Source organism: Mchenga conophoros, linkage group LG19 (assembly GCF_057382185.1).
Source record: "Mchenga conophoros isolate Kocher_MC1m ecotype Shallow Benthic linkage group LG19, M_conophoros_male_GT1.1, whole genome shotgun sequence".
Lineage (NCBI taxonomy): Eukaryota > Metazoa > Chordata > Actinopteri > Cichliformes > Cichlidae > Mchenga > Mchenga conophoros.
The window spans coordinates 28,987,011-29,007,552 of NC_140544.1; the positions used below are offsets into that span (position 1 = coordinate 28,987,011).

Consider the following 20,542-nt stretch of genomic DNA (forward strand, 5'->3'; position numbering starts at 1 on the left):
GGCGTGACAAAGCTTAATGTTGTCAAGTGACGCGGGGTGTGACGTAGCCACGGAGTAACGGGCGGATATTTTCAAAATGGAAGATATGGCAAAGTTTTGGAGGGGAACGCGAGAACAACATTTATTTGTCGTGTGAGGACTCCTGTAGCGGCTATCCATGCACTCTGCCTATCGGGGAACATTATTACAAACCTGCACGCGTCTGCGAGGCGAAAAGCCGCCACGATGAGTGTTTCGATCGGAGATAAAATTGAGGTGAGTGCTTTTGTTGGGCTAACGCCCACAAGCTAGCGTCCACTCGGACTGATGGCTTGTTCTCGTGTCAAGTCAAAGGCTGGAGTTACAAGTTAGCTAAACAATATCGCACTGAGAAGGAAAAAAAACACTGTTTGCTTAATATAATGGGGATATGTTAAACTTTTATTTAGTCATAGCTAAATATTATACTACTTAACATCAATTACTAAGGCGATAGTTCAGTTTTTCGTTTTTAGCTTGTTTCACGTGTCGTAAAGATATCGCTCTTTACGATTGCCTAAATGTATTCTTCTTCTACTTATTATTATTGTTGTTATTATTATTTAGTAGTACTAGTAGTAGTTAATGTAGTAGAAAATGTCAACATCGTCTCTGCGGGTGTGTAACCATGCTCCCCCAGGACAGACATTGTTGTGTCGCGTCAGTTTGGGACCCGTCATGCTGCTTGGAAACGGCTACAAGTGGGTCCTCATTAGCGGGAAGAGACCCGGGATAATTAAAGGTTTTGGTTGGCCATATGACGGCGTCAGGTGTTAGTGGCTTGTTTGACAGTTAACGTTTGTTGTGGGTGGATTTCTCCCGTGTGGAGTCGTTGGTGGTTGTAGAGAACAATCCAGCAGGTCGCAGGTTACGGGAAGGATGTTTGACCAAGTTCTTCGCCATGGCTTTAACAACCTGACTGCTGACTCCCATGCTAGCAGAGATGAGAAAGGAGGTTTTTGTTATGATCAGGAGTCGAGGATCGAGGTGTTTGCTTTTAAAGCTCTCGCTTCCCGTGGGATTTAAACTTAAAAATGAAATCATGCTCACATTTTCCTGCAGATGCGTTGTTTGTACAACTTCTCTTTTTGTGCACGCAGGACTTCAAGGTCCTCACTCTGCTCGGGAAGGGCTCCTTTGCGTGTGTTTACCGGGCCAAATCGGTGAAGACTGGTCTGGAGGTTGCCATCAAAACGGTGAGATAATCTACATCTTTATCAGTGATGCTGTAAAATTGTAAACTTGGAACTACTGGGTTATGACATATGTTGCCTCCCGTGGGGTTCTTGTGGTCTCTTGACCCGCCCCACAGATGAGCTCTCAGTGTTTCGTTGCCATTGTGGGTGGGAAACTGATTATTAGGATCAAACCAAACTGTACAACATGCCACGCTGAGCCGATGAGTGGCAGGCGTATAATTATCTCTGTTGTTCCCATCTGCAGATTGACAAAAAAGCAATGCACAAAGCCGGCATGGTCCAACGTGTGAGGAACGAGGTGGAGATTCACTGCCGACTGAAGCATCCTTCCATACTGGAGGTAACGCTGACAAGCCACAGATGATTTCTTGCCATGAAGTGCTTGATACACAACACCAACCCTGCTGTTTATTTAAATTTGCCTTCTCCTGTAGTGTATCTATACAATATACATTTTCTGTTTTTTTATGCATCACACACAGTTTAATGATGCACTTTAATAATTTGAAACGTGTGAATGCTTGCTTAGTGTGAGATTTACAGTTAAAGTTAACACCAGTGCTGTAGCTGTAGGGATTCCTGTGTCTTTGTGGGACTGTTGTGTTTGATGATGCATATATCAGCTTTCTGTATTGTTGTCATGGTTATACAGGGCGTCCTTGATAGTACTTTGTGTAGGCGCGCCACCGATTTGTTTCCACTTCACTTAATCAGTAGTCTGGCTAATCTTCAGCTTTAAAGATTAACCAGGAAAGCAGGCAGTGGTGGTCCCACTGACACAGCTTTCAGGACCACAGTAGTACAATCATTTTAAAATCCAGTCAGATATATTCTATATTTTGTTCTTTCTCAATGTTTCCATATTTTGAGACGATGGTAAATGAATCATATTGTTATGTCTTTTGTTTTTGTAAAAGCTTTACAACTACTTTGAGGACAGCAACTATGTGTATTTAGTGTTGGAGATGTGCCACAATGGAGAGATGAGTCGGTACCTCAAAGAGCGAAAGATGCCTTTCTCTGAAGATGAAGGTCAGGCACATGTGTTTTTGTTTAGAAGCCTAAATATGAGTTGTGTTGTCAGCTTTGTGAGTTGCTACTACTGTAAAAAACCCCAAAAACAAACCCCAACAACAACTTTATTTTCGCCCCACAGCGAGACATTTCATGGACCAAACAGTGAAAGGGATGCTTTATTTACATACTCATGGGATCTTGCACAGAGACCTGACTTTGTCCAATCTTCTGCTGACCAGCAACATGAACATTAAGATAGCAGACTTTGGCCTGGCCACTCAGCTCAAACTCCCAAATGAAAAGCACTTCACCATGTGTGGCACACCAAACTACATCTCCCCAGAGGTGGCCACTCGCAGCGCCCACGGGCTGGAATCAGATGTTTGGTCACTGGGATGCATGTTCTATGCTTTCCTGATGGGTCGCCCTCCATTTGACACAGACACGGTCAAGCACACTTTGTCCAAAGTGGTTCTCGGGGACTATGAGATGCCTACCCATGTTTCTCTGGAGGCTCAGGACCTAATTTATCAGCTGCTGCAGAAAGACCCCGCCCAGCGACCCAGCCTCTCTGCAGTACTGGACCACCCATTCATGACCCAGAGCCTGCTGGTCAGGACCAAAGAGCTGGGGCTTGGGGATGACGGGTCCATTGACAGTGGCATTGCCACCATCTCCACAGCCTACACCTCCTCCACCTCTGCCAGCAGCGGCAGTCGCCTCCAGAAGCGAACCAAGCACATGATAGGCTCTGCTCTGCCTAATCGCATGGCACCCATCCCAAGCCTTCCACGCCAGCCCAACAGTGCCTGTTTTGAGGATGGAGACCAGTGGCAGCAGCAGCAGCAGCATCCGCTGGAAAGGTTCAACAGAGAGGGCAGGAGCAGGGCGGCTCATGGTGTAGAAAGCGGAGAGCCTCATTCTCGCTACCTGAGGAGGGCTCACTCTTCAGACCGTCCCATGTCCACTTCAACAGGTTCAACTCATGCTGAGCTGGGGCGATGCCACTCAGAGGAGACTCTGGCTGGTATAGGACGCCCAGTCTTCCCCGTGTCCTCCACTCCACACCCGTTTTCAGAGCACGGAAGACTCCCATCTCCACCTGTCAAGCAGCCAGCAAAGTAAGCAGTCAGTCTGTTGATAATCTTTTTTTCTCTCAGGTTATTGAGACTAACAGATGACACTCTCTATTTCAGTTCTGGGTATTTTTCCACAGAGACCGCACTTCCACCAAATTTGCAATTTCAGGACTTAGAGGGAGTTTCTAATTGGCTCAACACTGAAGGTAAAATAACACTTTTGTGCTCTTTTGGTTGTTTTAATCATGACTACAAAGTTTTCCAAAAGTTTTGCTTTCTTTCTCAGCCTCTGGACAGAGGTCCGCAGATAGCAGCGCCCACAGCAGTAGAGGACCTTTAGGTGTTCACAACTCCTGGTCAGATAAGCCCATGAGCCGAGGCGCGAACCTTCACCCCAACCTGCACCACCAGCTTCTTTCCAACTCCGACTCATACAGGGAGAACATCCCTGGATTAGAGTTCCAACCTCCTCCTGACAGAGAGTTAAAGCTCTCTTCAACCAAACCCAGTACAGATAAGCCGAAGAAAACGCTGAGAGACGTAATCCCGCCTCTGTGCGCCTCCCGACTGAAGCCGATCAGACAGAAGACCAAAAATGCTGTTGTAAGATTTTAATCTTTTTTTTTTTTCCTTTTTTTTTAAATTTCTATGTGTGAACAGTGGATATATTTTTAGATATCTCATCTTTTTTCTTGTCTTCTATCCAGGTGAGCATTTTGGACACGGGTGAAGTTTGTATGGAGCTGTTAAAATGTCAGAGTGGTCAAGAAAGAGTCAAAGAAGTCCTCCGGATTTCCTGTGATGGCTCAATGGTACAGTTTCTGTAGGGCAATCAGCATTTATCATGCAGTTACTTAATAAATCTTTCCATGTTTGAAAAAAATCTTCAGTCTTGTAAGTTGTGGCTTATTATGACCATCTGCTGTAGGTGACGATATACCAGCCTAATGGTGGAAAAGGTTTTCCTGTGCTGGACTGCCCGCCAGCTCCTCCAGAAGATATTCTCATTTGTAGCTACGAGGATCTTCCAGGTATTCTGACGGATGCATCCCACCCATTAATATCAGATTTAAAAAAAAAAAAAAAAAAGTGAAATAAAATTGTAATTGAGCTTTTTTTTTCTTTCTTTTTTTTGTCACAGAGAAATACTGGAAAAAGTACCAGTATGCCTCCAAGTTTGTTCAGCTTGTTAAATCCAAGACTCCTAAAGTGACCCTTTACACCAAGTATGCCAAGGTCATGCTGATGGAGAACTCTCCTAACGCGGACCTGGAAGTTTGCTTTTATGATGGTGAGTCCGAGGTGTTTGCTGAACGTCAGTAATGAGGTGGCTGAGCTGATGAGTCTAAATTAACGTGTAATAACTGCATCGTGCAGGCGCAAAGACCCACAAGACGTCCGAACTTGTGCGAGTGGTGGAGAAGAGCGGGAAGTCGTACACTGTGAAGGGCGAGGCGGGGCTGAGCGGCCTGAGCCCCGAGTGCCGGAGGTATGTGGAGCTGTCGGACGAGGGCCACGCCATGTGTTTATCTCTCGAGGCCGCCATCACTGCAGAGGAGCAGCGCAGCACCAAGGACGTCCCTTTCTTCCCCATAACGATTGGCAGGTGACAGGAAAATTCTGGCCACCTCGTGACAGCTTTCCTTTCTTTCTTTTTTTTTTTTTGTTATATTTCTCGTCTTGCGTGACAAATGTTTGTTTTCTTTTACTTCCCAGGAGACCCGTCAGCTCAGACGCTCCAGGCTCATCGTCTGCGCCCTCGCACCCGGTTCCTCCAGATACAGCATCACCTCCTAAACCTCCACAAATCACTCCTTCGGTAAGTTCTGACATTACAGGATAAAATGAAGAATAATGTGGATTTCCACGCCAGACGCTGAGACGTCTCAGGCAAAAACATGTCGTGTATGCAGTGTTCACTGGTTTCAGGCAGACGGATTCTTTCCACAGTACAACCAGAAAACTAATAGTGAAAAAATCAAAACATAAAAACAGCACCTGGAGTCATGTGTGGGTGTGCAGGCCGTGATGAGATCTGCATTTGATTTTTACTGATTTATTTCTAGATGATTTCCTACGATGGGTCTGACTTCACCACAGCCAGCCTGAGTAAGAAAAGCTCCCCAGTGCGTCAGGACCTCATCCAGAGCACAGGAAAGGTGGTCAAGTCGATATTTGTGCCAAATGTTGGATGGGCGTCCCAGGTAATAGATGACTAATTAATATTTTAAGACTGGGAATGTGAATTGACACTTTGACAAAAACCAAATCCTTGTTTGTTTGTATCTGTAGCTGACGAGCGGAGAGGTTTGGGTGCAGTTCAACGATGGTTCTCAGCTGGTGGTTCAGGCAGGAGTTTCCTGCATCACCTACACGTGTCCAGAAGGGAAGATCACCAGGTATGAAATACATTAGAAATGTCTTCTGTGTTCCCTTTAAGAGCTGTTTTAAAAACTTTTGTGAGAGTAGAAGTTTTTAATATGGCCATTTCAGAAGCCCCATCCACCTGCTGTTCACATCTTTTGTTTGCATGTGGCAGCCAATCAGAAGAAAGTTTTCTTAAAGATAATGGAAATGGAGCTGAAGGGCTTGTTTCACACAGTTGATGAACTGAGTGCTGTAACAGACGCAGAGTGGAGGACAAAGTAGCCCGAGAATAAAAATACAGAGCTTGTTATTTGCTGGATCTTTGGCCAGCTTTCCACACAGAAGAAGCTGCAGTGTATTTGTATGGCACAAAAAGTAAGAAGTGGTGTGTTCTCTGCAGGTATAAGGAGAACGAGAAGTTGCCCGAGCACGTTAAGGAAAAGCTTCACTGTCTCTCGACCATTCTCGGCCTGTTGGCGAGCCCGGCAGCGCGTCACCTGCAGTCCCATTAACACCTTGTGTATAGAGGCCTGTCAAAAAGCTGGAAGTAGCATTAGAAACCGTCATTTCTCTTCTTGTAAATATCTTCTATTTGTGTTGTTTTTACATGTACAGAAGACTGAGATTATGAAAAGATATATTTTTATTTTAATAAGCAGCTATTTTGTATAGTGTCTACATTAGCCCTGTTGGAAAACTTAGTGTTTGTGTGTCTTGTTTTTTTTACTGTTTCCTACTACTATGAAATGTGCGACCGATACACGCTGAAACAATAAAACATCTGGAGGCCGGGTGGAGGATCGCTGCACTTTCTTTTGCAGTCTTCTCTTTGCACTCCGTATTATGACAGAACTGTGTAGAAAAGAAATTAAAGTATTTATAGCCAGTTTATGGTTTCAGTAATAGAGAATTCATAAGCATAGTTATGGTAATATAACTGAAACTTAGCTGGCAGTTACCTCTCTTTATATCTAAAGGAGAAAAATGAGGTTAGTTACTCAAAGTAAAGTCTGTCACTTAAAATCAGTGGACCTGAAGTTTTAGAGCCCTGATAATTCACATGGTACAGGAAGAAAAGTAAATACCGATTTCTTTGGTGCTCAAATATTTGCATCCAGACGAGCTCCTTTTGGAAATGTGGTGCTAATTATTTCAGTCGATGTACGTGGAGTCCTGCTAGCGGTTAACCATAAATGGTATTCACCAAGACCTCTTACTAACTCGTTATTCTTGCATCATTCAAATGTTTCCAGACCAAAATACCACACAGAAACTGCTTTGGTTTTATTTGGTTAAGACATTTCATATAATACAAACCCATCACCGATTAGCTCAATGAAGCATCTTTATAGATTTGGGAGCTAAGAGCTAAACTGCTGTAATAGAAAGTCATTAGAGTGGATGTTTTGTTTTGAGATAAAATAGGTATTTTGGGTAAACTTTCAAGGATCATATTACTATTCTTTTGTCAACAACTCATTTATATAGAAGGAAGGCAAACCATTAAATATAAGTTATTTAAAAATAAAACTAAACTGTCGTCTACATGATGTAAATAGTGGAGTTGTACTTGTGGAGCCATTTTTCACTCTTAGTGACGGCTAAAAACACTTCGCACTACAAGCTATACTCACACATTTTATGTACTGGAAGTGCTTTTTATCCATCCCATACACTCATACGCACATGGCTATATCAAAAAGATATCCTTGCGGACTCAAATCTCCGACTCTCTTATAAGCAGGTGAATCACTTGAGTATGATTGTTGTAAAACTTTAAGAAAAAAAAAAAAAAAAAGCAGTGAAACACACCCAGAGTAGTTTCACATGTTTATTTTGCCCTGTTGAATTGGCCATTTAATTAAAAAAGTCACAAAATTGAGGATTCTTCTCGATTACAGAACCGATACAAAACGACATACTGTACGGATGCAAGCATAGGCGCATATACACGTACTGTACAAGACACCCAAGAAGTACACATTCAGGTGGAAGCCGGGAGCATGATGACACCATCTGGGTTGCAGAAATGACCAAGAGTGGGATTAACCATTTATATTTCCCATTTAGAAGCACAGTAAAGAACACGAGATAGGACACAGTATAGTGGCGTACACAGATACTCAGCCTTTTCCAATTTAAACAGGGACTCGACCACAGCTTCCTAGGTGAGGAAACACCTAGACTCATTTTAACCTGGTGTGGTACTTTTGAATTTATTGTTGCTTCACTACATTCTGAAGGCAAATCAAAACCAGGATACTCAGAAGGGTTGTTTACACATGTAGCGAAGGCCAACTTCCACTGTGCCGTCGCTCTTCTTTTGTCCCAGAGAGATGCTGGTGAGGTGGCCGCAATGACAAATATATCCGCTCACAGGGCAAGCAAGAGGACGGTGGGTTCCCTTGGATGCTGATGGAGGAAAGAAAACAGCAAGGGGAGCTCTCTGGGACAAGAGAAGGAACGCAGTAATCTGTATTTGCTGCAGGTTGGCACTCATTTCCCACTAGATGCTAGAGGGATGCAACAACCGCTCAGCTGATCTGTCCCTTTCACGTCACCTGAACAGCAAGACCCAGAATTTTACCGTCCCTCTACGTAAATCCCCACTTTTTCAAAAACATCACTGCTTTCATTTATATAAAACATTTCCCCCATAAAATCTCAAAATAAAGTTGCTCTTAGTAGATGTAAGGACATTATAAGATTTTAACAAACTCGTTAAAAAAAAAAAAAAAAAAAAAAAATCTCACAGTGAACACTGGGAACGACAGCTGGACCTCCACCTACTCCCTTCACTTAAAATGTGACACAAATACAGCAGCTGGAACAGCAGACAGGTCAGAGAATAAGGTTTGAAGCACATGAGTGGATTGGACTGTTGGTTTAGTTAATAAAGCTGAACAAATAACTCAATTATCTCAGACTGTTCAGATGAATACTCACTTTAGTTGGGTATTCAAACACACACACACACACACACACACACACACACACACACACACACACACACACACACACACCTGATTTTCTTATTAATCCCAAGTGACAAGCTATACAGCAGCCCCAAGTCTGTCCGTCGGTCAAGTTTGCCTCAGTTTGCTCGCGTGACAGATACAAGCACTTGGGGAGTCTGTTTAAGGAGACTACAACCCCCACTGGAATTCTGAAAAATCATGGAATTTCTCGGAAAACATCCACAGACAGATAACATGGGAATGTGATCCTCATCTTACTGCACTGGAGCGACTCAAACTGCGACTCAAAAAGGATGTAGTTTGTTTATCTAACACACAGAAAAACACCCCCACCCACACACCATAACAATCATTACGAAAAGAAACTTGGTCACATGGTCATGGAGATTTTATCCTCTTAAGATTTGAAAAATAATGCTCTTTTTCTTTTCTCCTCCTACACTCAAATTATATTTAATGGCACTCGGGAAAGAAAAAAAACAAAACACTGCTCCCCTGTTTGTTTAAACCAATAAAACAATCTCATCACTCTCTGCAGTCGATTGGCCACAGTCACATAGCAACCTGGGATCTGTGGAGTAGTGTTCAAATGCCCAAACGCCACCTCTCTCTACGCCCTTGCATGTAGCACTCAGTGGTATTGACCAGAATACAAACACACATCACTGGCACAGTTGGCCACAGTGTAAATGTGCCTGTGTGTAAGTGAGTGTGAGAGAGATACAAGGGATCATACATTGCACATCTAGTGGCACATCATTCTCCAGTCCTGATTCGGCCATTCTAATTAGTTACCTCTTCTGGACCCTTTCATCACAGAGACCTCACGCAAGAGAGAGAAAAATAAAATCAGCTATTAGACAAAAGTTCCCAAAGCTCACATTACAGTACTGTTAAAGTCTCATTAGACAAAACGAGGGAAAAAAAGGCAGAGGAAAAGAAAAGCTTACATCCAATCACCATTATTTCCAATAACTATATAGGAAAAAGGTTTGTGTCTCGATTAGATATATTATCATTAACATCATATTTACTATGATTATTAATTATTATTATTATCACCACTGTCATCCGTTATTTGTTCAGGGATCAAATAGGGAGGTAAGGGGATGGGAGAGAAAGAAAATAAAAGAAAAAAAAGAAAGTCAGTCACTGGGAGGAAGCCTTGGTAGCTATCGTGGAGACACAGTGCTGCTGGAAGTTGGGTGACATAGAGTTGCAGCCCAGTCTCTGCAGCTCTTTTCCCAGCATGCTGCAGCAGCCCGGGGCTGGCGGGGCAGTGTTGGGTACCGTGGTGCTCACCGGGAGGCTTTTGGGCTGTTCGCCGGCAGGAGGAAAGTCAGGGTTGTGGCTCTGAAGCACGCTGCTGATGTGGTTAAGGAGGTCGTTGAAAAACTCGGGGACACCCTCGTAACCTGGAAAGAGAAGGCAATATTAAGAAGAAGAAAAGCAGTGACTTCTGGCTGTGTGCTAAATAAACAATATTCTACCTAAATTGTTCTTATAAAGCTGCTCCTGGACACTAAAGGGAACATAAAAGAATTTTTTTCCCTTTAGTGTCCAGAAGGACCCTGAACTTCATATTACATTAAAATAAGACTCATACTTAAAGAGGTTTCTGAGGTCATAGCTCAAAAGAGCCTAGGTCTGTGTTCCCGTACACCTTGCAAAAACAGAAGTCGCCCCCTGCTGGCCATTAGAAAGAATGCAGGTTTAAGGTTTTCTGCACAAGCTTCATGCTCTCTTGTGGTTAATAAAAAGCAGAAATGCAGTTAGCAGAACCTGTAGCTTAAACAGTTTAGGATTACACAGGTGAAGGCTGCTCTAAGGATGGATTCATTATAACTCCCAGTAAAATCGGAGGTTTATTTTCCACTTAATGAGCAGATACTTTAAAGAAGATGATTTATGTGTGTGTGTGTCCGTGAGATTGAGGCTGTGCCTACCTGGGAATGCATTGATGTCAATGACAGCGTGCTGGCCTGTTTGATTGTTGATGATTACATCGATGCCAAACAGGGACACGCCCAGTGCTTCTCGCAATGACCTGGACAATTCTCTGATGACATCATCACTGGGTGGCTGAGACACTCCCTCCACGTTCTCTCTCTGGGTGAAACAAATATTAAAATGTGCATTAGCTACACAGCCTTTAAAAGTCAGGGTTGTGGCCCTGAAAAGAACAAAGACATTAGAAAAGAAACGAGATGACATTTCATTCAGTGACATTTTGGACGTACCGAGGTCAAGTCTGAGGACGACTCTGGTTTGGAAACATTGTGGCTGTTGAAGAAAATGGCTCTCCTGTCTGAAGCAGAAACAAAGGGAAAGGGTGAGGCGGAATTTTAAAGAGTGTTGACTACACGAAACATAAGAAACTCCCAAAGAATTAGTTCCCAAATCACTTTTCCGACATCAATGGAAAATGTTCGCTCCATGTGTTCCTACCATACACTTTCATGTAGATCAAATAAAACATAAGAACTGGTGAAAAATATAACTTCATTATTGAGAAACCTATTTAAGCCTAAAAATGTGACAAAAAATGCTGACCCGTTGAGATTAGTTCCTCATCATGTCCAATTATACATCTTCTCTTCCTGTCCCCACAGTGACTTCTACATTTTTTAAGGCTTTCAATATCTGTGACTAAAGGTAGGATTAATTATTGATAATCATAAAGGCTGCAAAACAGCAGTACTTAGCCTGAGGAACTGTAACCAATGCAAACAATCAGTTTAATATGTAGCTCATGATCCTGAACTAAACAGACTGTTTATGCAAGAAAACAACTTCAGAACAAGGCGGCTTTATTCCTGCAGCCTTATGTCAGACATCAGCTGTGGGTTTACCAGTCTGTTATTCAAATTTAAAAAATATCAGCAGGTTAGGGCATGAAGTGGAAGCAAATTATTAATTATTTTAAAAATGAACAACCTTGCCTGCCAGTTATACTGTTTGCTTATTTCCATGAACCCTCTGACAGTATGTTGTTTTGAATTTTCTCAATAGAGGATACACCAGACCGAAGGACCTTTTCTTAGTATTTAGATACTTTAAACACATCTTATTAAGGCTGCCATGCAAATGCTTCTGGGTGACTTCACTCAGTCGTTTTTCATTGGAAAGTTCCTATTTGACTGCAGTCCTGGTGTAACGGTGCAGCTGTCTAGATTTTCCATCATCTGCACTAGGTGGCGCCACAGTTCAACCATGGCCTTTAGTAAGTAAAACTCATGTTTTCTAAATTTGAATACCTGGTATTTAAAAAACAAACAAAACCCCCAAAAAAGAATGTAACTAAACCACACTGATGTAATTCTTTTTCATCTTAAAAAGTTTAAGTCATCCAGGTCGAGTCTGTGAGCTGAAGACAACATCATATCCTGGCGTGCTCAGACCTCCACAAAGGATAAACCAAACAGCCACTTGATAAATGCATAGCCCAGCCACCTCAGCAGAACAAGACTCGGCTGTACACCTGCACCTAAAGGATCAACAATACTGTCGAGGATCCCAGTATTCACTTTGTTTTGAACAAAGATGGTTTGAAAGAGCAGTAAAGGAGGCAGTTTACATGCACTGTGAATGGACCACTTTCAAACGGGACAACCTCCACTAGGAGTAAAATGCCCAGGACTGTGCATGATTTGTTTTTAGAACTGAAGAAGCCTCTTGGATGAGAGGTGAACCCTAAAGAACTGCAGTTGGCCATTTTTTAAGCTCTCAAGACAAGTCTCTCAGTCATACCTACAATGTGTTGAGTGTTCCATATGCAGTGTTGGGGAGTAACGGAATACATGTACCGCCGTTACGTATTTAGAATACAAAATATGAGTAACTGTATTCCGTTACAGTTACCGTTTAAAAAGGTGGTATTCAGAATACAGTTACTTTGTTGAAATAAATGGATTACACTGCGGTACTTTCCTGTTTCATTTTGTCGCGGGTCAGGACTGTTTGGGTTTTGTTTGACAGCTACGTTCTGTTGTTCCAGGCGGCAGGGTTACGGTTGCCATGGTTACAGGGCGACGCTCTCTCTCTCTCTGCGACTGTGTGTTTCCTGGGTGAGAGAGCGCCTTTTCGTTGTTGTTGTTGTTGTGCTAAGCTAACAGGCAGAATGCTACAAGCATAGCTCTAAAGAATGTAGCATCATGGGCAGTGTAGTCCGTGCTGCAGGGAGAATGGACTGCCATACACGTTATGTGTCTGTGAGCGCGAGGAGGGAGAGAGAAAAAGGCGAGTGGAAAGGTACGAGTTGTCATCAAGGAAAAACGGGAGCTGGAAGCATGTAAATATAATAATAACCACTGCAGCCAAGAAGAGAGCCTGACGAGCCCAGCTGTAAGTAAGCTATTAAGACTCGACTGTACGCTGTGTTCGTGTTTTCCTCCGAAAACAATAAGTTCCGTTGGAGCAGCCTTTCAACGCCTCTCTCTGTCTCTCGCAAGAAAAGTTGACCCACACAACAAAGTAAAGCTATTTTTCGGCTACGAGCCGACAGGGACCCCGCCGTATTAGTCAGAGGTCCCTTTACTACAGTTTGGAGTCGCGGACCTTCAGTAATAGTAATAAATCACAGCAATAGTACATTCACGTTGTTGTAAAAAGCATGATAATATATTAAGTAATCCAAAGTATTCAGAATACGTTACTGTCATTGAGTAACGTAACGGAATACGTTACAGAATACATTTTGGGGCATGTATTCTGTATTCTGTAATGGAATACATTTTAAAAGTAACCTTCCCAACACTGTCCATATGTTTACATCAATAGGTTACTCATTGGGCTCGGGTGAGGAATTTTCTTTGATAAATGTGACAGGAATGTATCACAACATTTTTACCTACGTTTTCTCTGATTTCTAACTTGTAATGATTAACATGAATCAGTGTTCGAGAGAAAGGAGTGGAGGGAAACTGTCCAAATAAATCTGCCCTTCGGCACGGCGAAGGTCGCGGTAATGAAATGTTCGGCGGATTGGCTCATTCATTCCCTGGCTTGATGGGCAAAGCTTCACTTTAAGAAGGAAGGCTGACTAGGACAGCCCATCTCTCACTTTCCAAACACTAACCCATACTTCAACCTTTCAAAGCACCCTTTCCATCACTTTCTAGGTACAAAACATAATGCATAGCTTCAGGCTGTGGGGGACAATGACCTAAGCGCTGTGCAGGTGTATTGCTGTGCTGTGGTGAGCTTTTCTGTTGTACCAGCATTCCAGGCTGAAACCAGCCATCCTGTCTGCATGGTTACACAAAGCGGATGACTACGCTGTCGGCAAAAATGATTTGCATGTGGGCCTCTGCTGTATCACATGCAAATACTGGAGTCGTTTGTGTCTGGGGATAACCCTTTATTCAAAGACACGTCATGGGTAAAGCTTTTGACATGTTTATGGAGAAAAACACTGCTGCTCTTGTCTAGTTTTGACAACATGTACCAACAGGGTATAACTCAATTGCACTCTGCTGCACCCCTTAAAAGGGCGAACAGGTCCAATCACAGGGACCATAAAGCCATTTTATGAGCTCTTTTATTGGGTAATTTGGAGAAGCTGTGCAGATTGCACAGACTGACCAGTGTGCCTGTAAGCAGCGCTCGGACTTCCCCACCTGTCACTCTCCCTCTCACTGTGTGTCCGTTCTTAACCTTACCTGCAGGTCCAGCAGGGAAGTTCTTAAGGGAAGGTCTCTCCACTACAGTGTAGGAGTCTCCCACCACGAACACTTTGTAAAGCACTGCGTTATGGTTGATGAAACTCTGAATCACACAAGGAGGCTTCACATCCTTCAGGTCCTCTTCACTGAAGATAATGGCCATCTGTGGGCAGGAGGCCACACAATAAATGACAAAGAACTTGACAGGAAACATTGAGGTCAATCAGCAGTTAGAGGCAGGTTAAAATCTAACTTCATTCAGTGCTGCTTGTGCCGCTGAAATTGACACTCCTGGCAAGCTAGCCAAATAGACTTAATGCCTCCACAGTGTTATACCTACATGAGGTATAACACTATCAGATTTTGCTGTTTGGACTAGAGTTAAATGACAATCCTCTAACAGAACAGGTATTAGCTAAAGCAAACTTTTGAGGGTGTGAGTGACCTCTGAATCCTGCGGGCCTCTTACCTCATGGGAGTTGGTGCCATGAGCCACCCGTGTTTTGCAAACTGTGGAAGAAATGAAGACAAAGAAAAGCGCAGAGTTTACAGCAGAGCACAAACCCTTAAATTTTTTTGTTATATTTGAGATGATGATGAACAAAGAAACATGGCAACAGGTTTTTAAAAAAAAAAAAAAAAAAAAATGTGTGGTGAGTAGAAGGAATTAAGATGACAACAGCGGAGCTACTCACCGAAGGGGAATGAGAGTCCTTGCCTCTTGATTTGCTCCAGCACGTCTGGGCTGCACTCAGTGTTGAGGACCATGAATGGAGGAGAGCAAATCCTCTCATCTATATATTTAAAAAATTAATTAATTAATAAGAGAAAAAGGTGAAAGACTATATTAATGCTCAGGAGATGTGTACTCTTGGTTATTTTCACTACAGAAACTTATAAAAGTTATTGCTTTGTTTAATCCACAGTTCAAATTTGGAAGATTTAAGACATCAAACTCATTTTCTTCTGCAGTTTTAGCTTTAACATACAGTTTCAACATAACGTTTCAGCAACTCACATGGCTAACAGTCATATGCTATGACCTGTAGTACTAGGTCAAAAAGTTATTTTTATAACTCATCCCTGTGATGTGTTTACACAAGAAACACAGCAGAGGCCATCTGGTACTGTCCTTCTGCTCCTTACAAACACATACGTTAAATTAATCATAGCGACTACTTGCTTAACCTTAACCACCACCTTTTTGTTGTTGATCCCTTTAGGGATCACAGCAGTGACTCATTACTTCCTATTCCTAGTACAGTCTTCTGTCATGTCACTTCTGTCCTTCACTACATCCATGAATCCTCTCTGTGACATCCATCTTCAACATCCTTTGTTCAATAAATCCACCATCCCTTCTCATGTCCAAAATACTTCTTTTATGTCCATAAAATATCTAAGTTCAGGTCACCACAAAAACCCACACAAATACAATGATGAAATATAGGAAAGCATCCAATTTAATGAGGAACTAAGGATAAACCAGCTGAGGACACGCAGAGTCATCGGGCACGTCACCTGATGGACTCACAGGCCTGACATTTCACAACAAACACACTTGCAGTTACAATGTCTTTAAAATTCTCCAGTATTAACCACAGAAATTCTGCTTCTTTTTCACCCATCTCTATATTTTTTGTCTGTTTACAAGTATTTTTTTTCCATCACATCCTGCAGCAGCAAGTTGGTCAGTTCTGATAAGACTAAAAAATTTTAAAAACATCCTGCAGCTTTGACAAGCGGCACCATATCAGGACTGGGGATGCATCTATATTAATGTTTTGTATTCTGTAATTTCCCCTCCGCAGTAGGTATATGGGGGCGATAAGGCGGACGGGTTGGAGATAACGCCACAGGAAATCATTGGCTGGGCCAAAACAACAGCTGGCAAAATGTTAATGACCAAAACACAATAGAAACATGCCAGTCTTTGTGTGCCGTGGGCCTCAGCAGTGGCAGGGCTCTCAGCTGATGCTAGTGCTGAGGTCAGGAGAATCTCATTTGCTTAAATTAAGTCCAGTGCAGAGTGCTGAACTCTGGGTGCAGTCAGAGTTTTACAGAAACCATGTACAAGTGGCCAAAAGGAACCACAGAAACAACTTAAATGAAGTTGTTGGAAGCAGAATTATCATATTGATGTTCTATGCTTTCACCTACCATCAACAGTTCTTTCAATAAAAAGACAAAAACAAACCAACAGAGGTGCATGTGCGAACAAAAATGTCCACAGCTGGTTTGGCTCCCCCCAGTACAGAGCTCATGTGACGTTGGGCTAATATTCTGGTACACTCACTACGAGCATCTACTCAACTTAAAGCTACAGAAGTTCCCAGATGTGCAAACTGAAGGAGAGCATCCCCAGCTCTGAGCTACTCATGAATAATTTCAGGAGAATCAGGTCTGTATATTTTCCAAATTCCTAGTGTATGTCTGTCCAGATTTGACCTTTGACCTTTTGGAAATAAACGACAATTTATCATTTTATTCCGTTATCCATTTTTGGGATATTTCATTATTAGGAGCATAGCAGTAATGCTATTGAGAGGTCACGCTGACCTTTAAACCACCGACATTGACATTCAAGAGCCCCGACCCAGTTGATTGAGATGAAAAGAAACTGATATGGGGATAAACCTAAAACATAATGGTGCTGGTGCAGAGGTGTTATATCAACTGTTGCTGTGCGAGGTGATAACGAAGCATATAAAGATGCTTGGTGTTAAGGATCCTCTTATACTGTTATTTCACAGAAAATTAACAGGCAACAATTAAAATCATACAATTGTAGCTAAAATAAGAGATTGTAAGAGATTCAGTGTAGTCTATAAACACGATAACTGTATAATTTTTCATTTCATGCATACAGGCATTTATGTTACTATATACAGTAGCTTCTTTAGCCAAAGAAAATGATGAAATAACCTTAATCTTACTGTACAAAACTAATATTGTAAACACACATTTCAGTTAAGACTGAGATTATGTTGCTGCAACTTTAAACTGCTGAATTTTTGCAAGCAGTTTTTCTTTAAATGTTTTTTCTTTATAGTGCTGACATTTCAAGTGCAATAACTCTACCTTGAAATAAAGTGATTTACATAGCCAGGCTCTACCAGTCTGATCCTATGACAGTTTTATCACATGCAGCGGTGATTCTGGTGAAATGTTAGCTACAGCTGTGAAAATAATGTCTTAATAACCCAGGAAAATCCTTTAGGTACCTCCATCTCGTGATGGGTCAGAGAAAAAGACATTAAACCTTCCCCTGCTCTGCTGCTGGCAAACATGTGTTTCCACACTATTTAGAAAACTAATTTTCAGGAATGCGTTTGATTTTTATGTCCAAAGAAAATAAATCTGGTTATTTAGAAAGACTTAACCACAAAGGGTTTATTTTTGGTTGCTTCAATACTCTTGTTCTCTTGTTCTGTGCACTACGACCTTTGCCTGTGAAGCTGGGACCATTCCAGGGCTGGCTTCATACCCGCCAGTGCTGGGAGCAAGCCTGGAGGGTTACCCATGAGTCATCTGTGCACTGCCTACAACTGTGTTCCCTTTTAGTGATGTTATTTTATCAGGTCAAGAACAGCATCATAATAAAAAGAAAAGCCTGATGGTAAAAACATGCCCATTACGTCACTGAGTTCCCAAAGATTGATAGTGTTACATTTGGCTAAACAAAAACCATCAAAAGCCCCGAGCCTTGTCAAATGAGAAAAGAAATTCAAGCTCCAAGTTCAGGTTTTATAATAAAAAGAGCAGAGACTGGTGGACACGAGTGAGTAGCCAAGTTTGTAACAGTGTGCATGCTTGGCTCTGGCTGACACTTTAGGGGGGAAGGAGGTGGAGGGGAGGATCAATCTCTGGCTCTGTCTAAACATTACATGCTTGCAGCAGACCCAACGGAGCCAAGGACAGTCTTTATGGGCCTCTACAATGGACAATGAGGTACTTTTTAAAGTGGGATTATACAGTTACGAAGTCTTCAGGATCAGGACATCCCTTATATTAAGTCATTCGTCCACTAGATTACAACATAAACACACAGTCAAATAAACTCCAAATGCATAGGCCTTAACCGGTCACTCAAGAGGAAAGAAAATAATCAAAAGGTCTGTTTTAACACTTAAACTCAGACGACACTATTCTCTTGTTTGGGGATTTAGGTATAGGGAACTACAGAGAGCCAAGTTTCATTATACTTGCTAAACTGTGGTGCTGTTTAAGTGAAAGGCTAGACTCTCTTGTTGCTATTTAGAGCTTTTTTCCTAGAAACCCGAGCATCCTCTCTTTGCTGCTCTCTTCTTGTCCCTCCAAAGCAAAGCAGCAGGATTTTTTAATATTCTAAATTGAACTGGAAACACGGCTATGCCCCGAGAGCATTGCTTGTCTCAATGTCGTGCTCTAAGAGGCTTACGCTCCGATTAAAATTATGAGTCATTTATGAAAAAAAAGAAAAAAAGAAAAAAGGAAAATGTGATTGTTTTCCCACAACATGCAAATCCAGGTATTATGTAATGACGATCAAAGCACAGTAGGGCAGGTGAACCTGACAGGCAGAAACTCAAGGTGGCACTCTTTGAGCTCACAACTGTTTCTCATTGTCATTCACAGAAATATCTATAATTAAATATTGATCACTTGCATAAACTGGCTCTGCTGGTCCTCACAGAGACAGAATAATACTGCAGCACAGGGAGCACAACTGGATTGTTGTATAAATAGTTTCAGTTTAATTTCTGTTATCTTGAGCTGGAGAGGAAGATGTTTAAGACTAAGAGTTGGTGTGACAACGGTTTCTGTCTATAAAAAACAGACTAAGATATCAAAAACTCGTGTATACACAGGAACCAGCAGATTCCACTAAGTAACATAAACAGTTACCTTGGTCTGGCTCACATAGGAAACACAAAGCAACTCTGACAACAGATCGGAGCCAAATTTCCAGTGACGCTGATCCATTAGTGCTCGTGTGGCTCTTTTCTGGCTGCTTTACATTAAACACAGCATTAGGATGAGCTAAATCTTGCACTTAATTTTATTTTCATTTAAACAGTTTGGAGAAGAACAGCTAAATGCACTGTGACTGAGGCCATTTAATACTGAGAGGCCACTCGAGTGACAAAATAAGGTTTGCTTTTCCACAAGCGCACCTCAAGTGTTTCCTCCTATTGAGTACTATTCTGAGTCATACAGACTGAAACATGGCTCTCTATGGTCTTTAAGTACTTGGTTGCCTTGGCAGCTGCTTCAGGACTCCATGGTCTCTGCTGATAAGGAGGAGGAAGAGGCTGTGCCTAGGAAAGCAAGGCTCAAGAAGAAGAAGAAGAAAAAAAAAAAAAAAAAAAGGAAGACTAAGAAGAAAAAAAGAAAAGAAAAGAAAAACCCCAAACCCTAAAATCTCTTACACTATCCTCTTCTTTAACTTGGGGCGTATGCTGATAGTCTACAGTCTAGTATTACAACAGGTTTACTGTATCATTGCTTCTAAAATGACTAAATTGTCATGGATACCTTGGCATGCAAGCCTAACTGTGAGCAGACAGCACCACTTACATTAATGGAAGTAGAATGGTGAAAGGAAAAAAAAGAGCTTTGTAAAATGCAGCTAGTGAAGCATCTTCCTCTTCAAACCGATCACACACAGTGAGGCGGAGTGATGCATCTTAAACTCGCTGTTGCGTAACAGCAATCGTGTCTGTTTGGATAAAAAAGACATCGTCTTCTCGTATTTCTATTTTAGGAAAGCACCGACATGCTGATACAGCTCTGAGTCTTTGCTCTGACATCAGACTGCAGCTCATCACACACAAACTTGGTGAGATCATAATTATAAAGGTTTATTTTCTCCTGCCATGTATGGGTTTAAAGGAAATGTGGATGAGTCACAGGTGTGCTTGCAGTGTGTGTCAGTAGGGAATGTCCCTCTGTAGCTAAAAGCCATCGTCTGCTGGTAAGTTTACTTGATCAGTGACAGGGGAAGGTGTTGCTCGAGTGACCTGAAGGCAAGTTCTGATCATGCTACGATAAAGCAGAGAGAAATAGAAAGGAGGAACTATGATATCAGCAAAGTGCTCAGCTCATGTTTATGTAAATATAAATGCGAACACTTAAAGTAACACAGTTCAAGTGAGAAGCTACAGCGCCTCTCTGCTCCCCCTTCCCTGGGATGTGAAGAGCACAGTCAGAGGTCCTAAAGGTAACCTCAACTTCCCTCT

At 42.1% G+C, this 20,542-nt stretch overlaps 2 protein-coding genes across 2 annotated transcripts in view; one reads left to right on the plus strand and one right to left on the minus strand.

The window, feature by feature from the left end:
• Positions 1-48: 48 nt before the first annotated feature.
• On the plus strand, positions 49-6,493 carry plk4 (polo-like kinase 4 (Drosophila)). The gene is made up of 15 exons (XM_085256468.1): positions 49-255; positions 1,119-1,214; positions 1,462-1,557; positions 2,135-2,249; positions 2,374-3,355; positions 3,431-3,519; positions 3,600-3,916; positions 4,021-4,125; positions 4,242-4,344; positions 4,455-4,604; positions 4,691-4,919; positions 5,030-5,132; positions 5,380-5,517; positions 5,606-5,712; positions 6,081-6,493. Exons 1-15 carry the CDS (start codon positions 226-228, stop codon positions 6,190-6,192), a joined length of 2,772 nt encoding a protein of 923 aa, XP_085112594.1. The 5' UTR covers positions 49-225; the 3' UTR covers positions 6,193-6,493.
• A 1,002-nt stretch (positions 6,494-7,495) lies between these two features.
• The window catches only part of LOC146552534 (inositol-tetrakisphosphate 1-kinase-like), a 32,867-nt gene continuing 19,820 nt past the window's right edge, over positions 7,496-20,542 (minus strand). Inside the window, exons 6-11 of the mRNA XM_085256469.1 lie at positions 15,017-15,115; positions 14,791-14,831; positions 14,319-14,484; positions 10,899-10,966; positions 10,605-10,767; positions 7,496-10,073 (exon numbers count right to left, since the gene is read on the minus strand). Coding sequence (XP_085112595.1) covers positions 9,808-10,073; positions 10,605-10,767; positions 10,899-10,966; positions 14,319-14,484; positions 14,791-14,831; positions 15,017-15,115 — 803 coding nt within the window. The 3' untranslated portion in view covers positions 7,496-9,807. The remainder of the gene's footprint in view (positions 10,074-10,604; positions 10,768-10,898; positions 10,967-14,318; positions 14,485-14,790; positions 14,832-15,016; positions 15,116-20,542) is intronic.

What these genes read in the sequence shown, in the direction of transcription:
- plk4 (XM_085256468.1), top strand. Translation starts at nt 226, where the DNA reads ATGAGTGTTTCGATCGGAGATAAAATTGAG. An exon ending in TTCCCCATAACGATTGGCAG is followed by an intron (nt 4,920 to 5,029) that starts GTGACAGGAAAA and finishes TTTACTTCCCAG; the next exon opens with GAGACCCGTCAGCTCAGACG. An exon ending in CCAGAAGGGAAGATCACCAG is followed by an intron (nt 5,713 to 6,080) that starts GTATGAAATACA and finishes TGTTCTCTGCAG; the next exon opens with GTATAAGGAGAACGAGAAGT.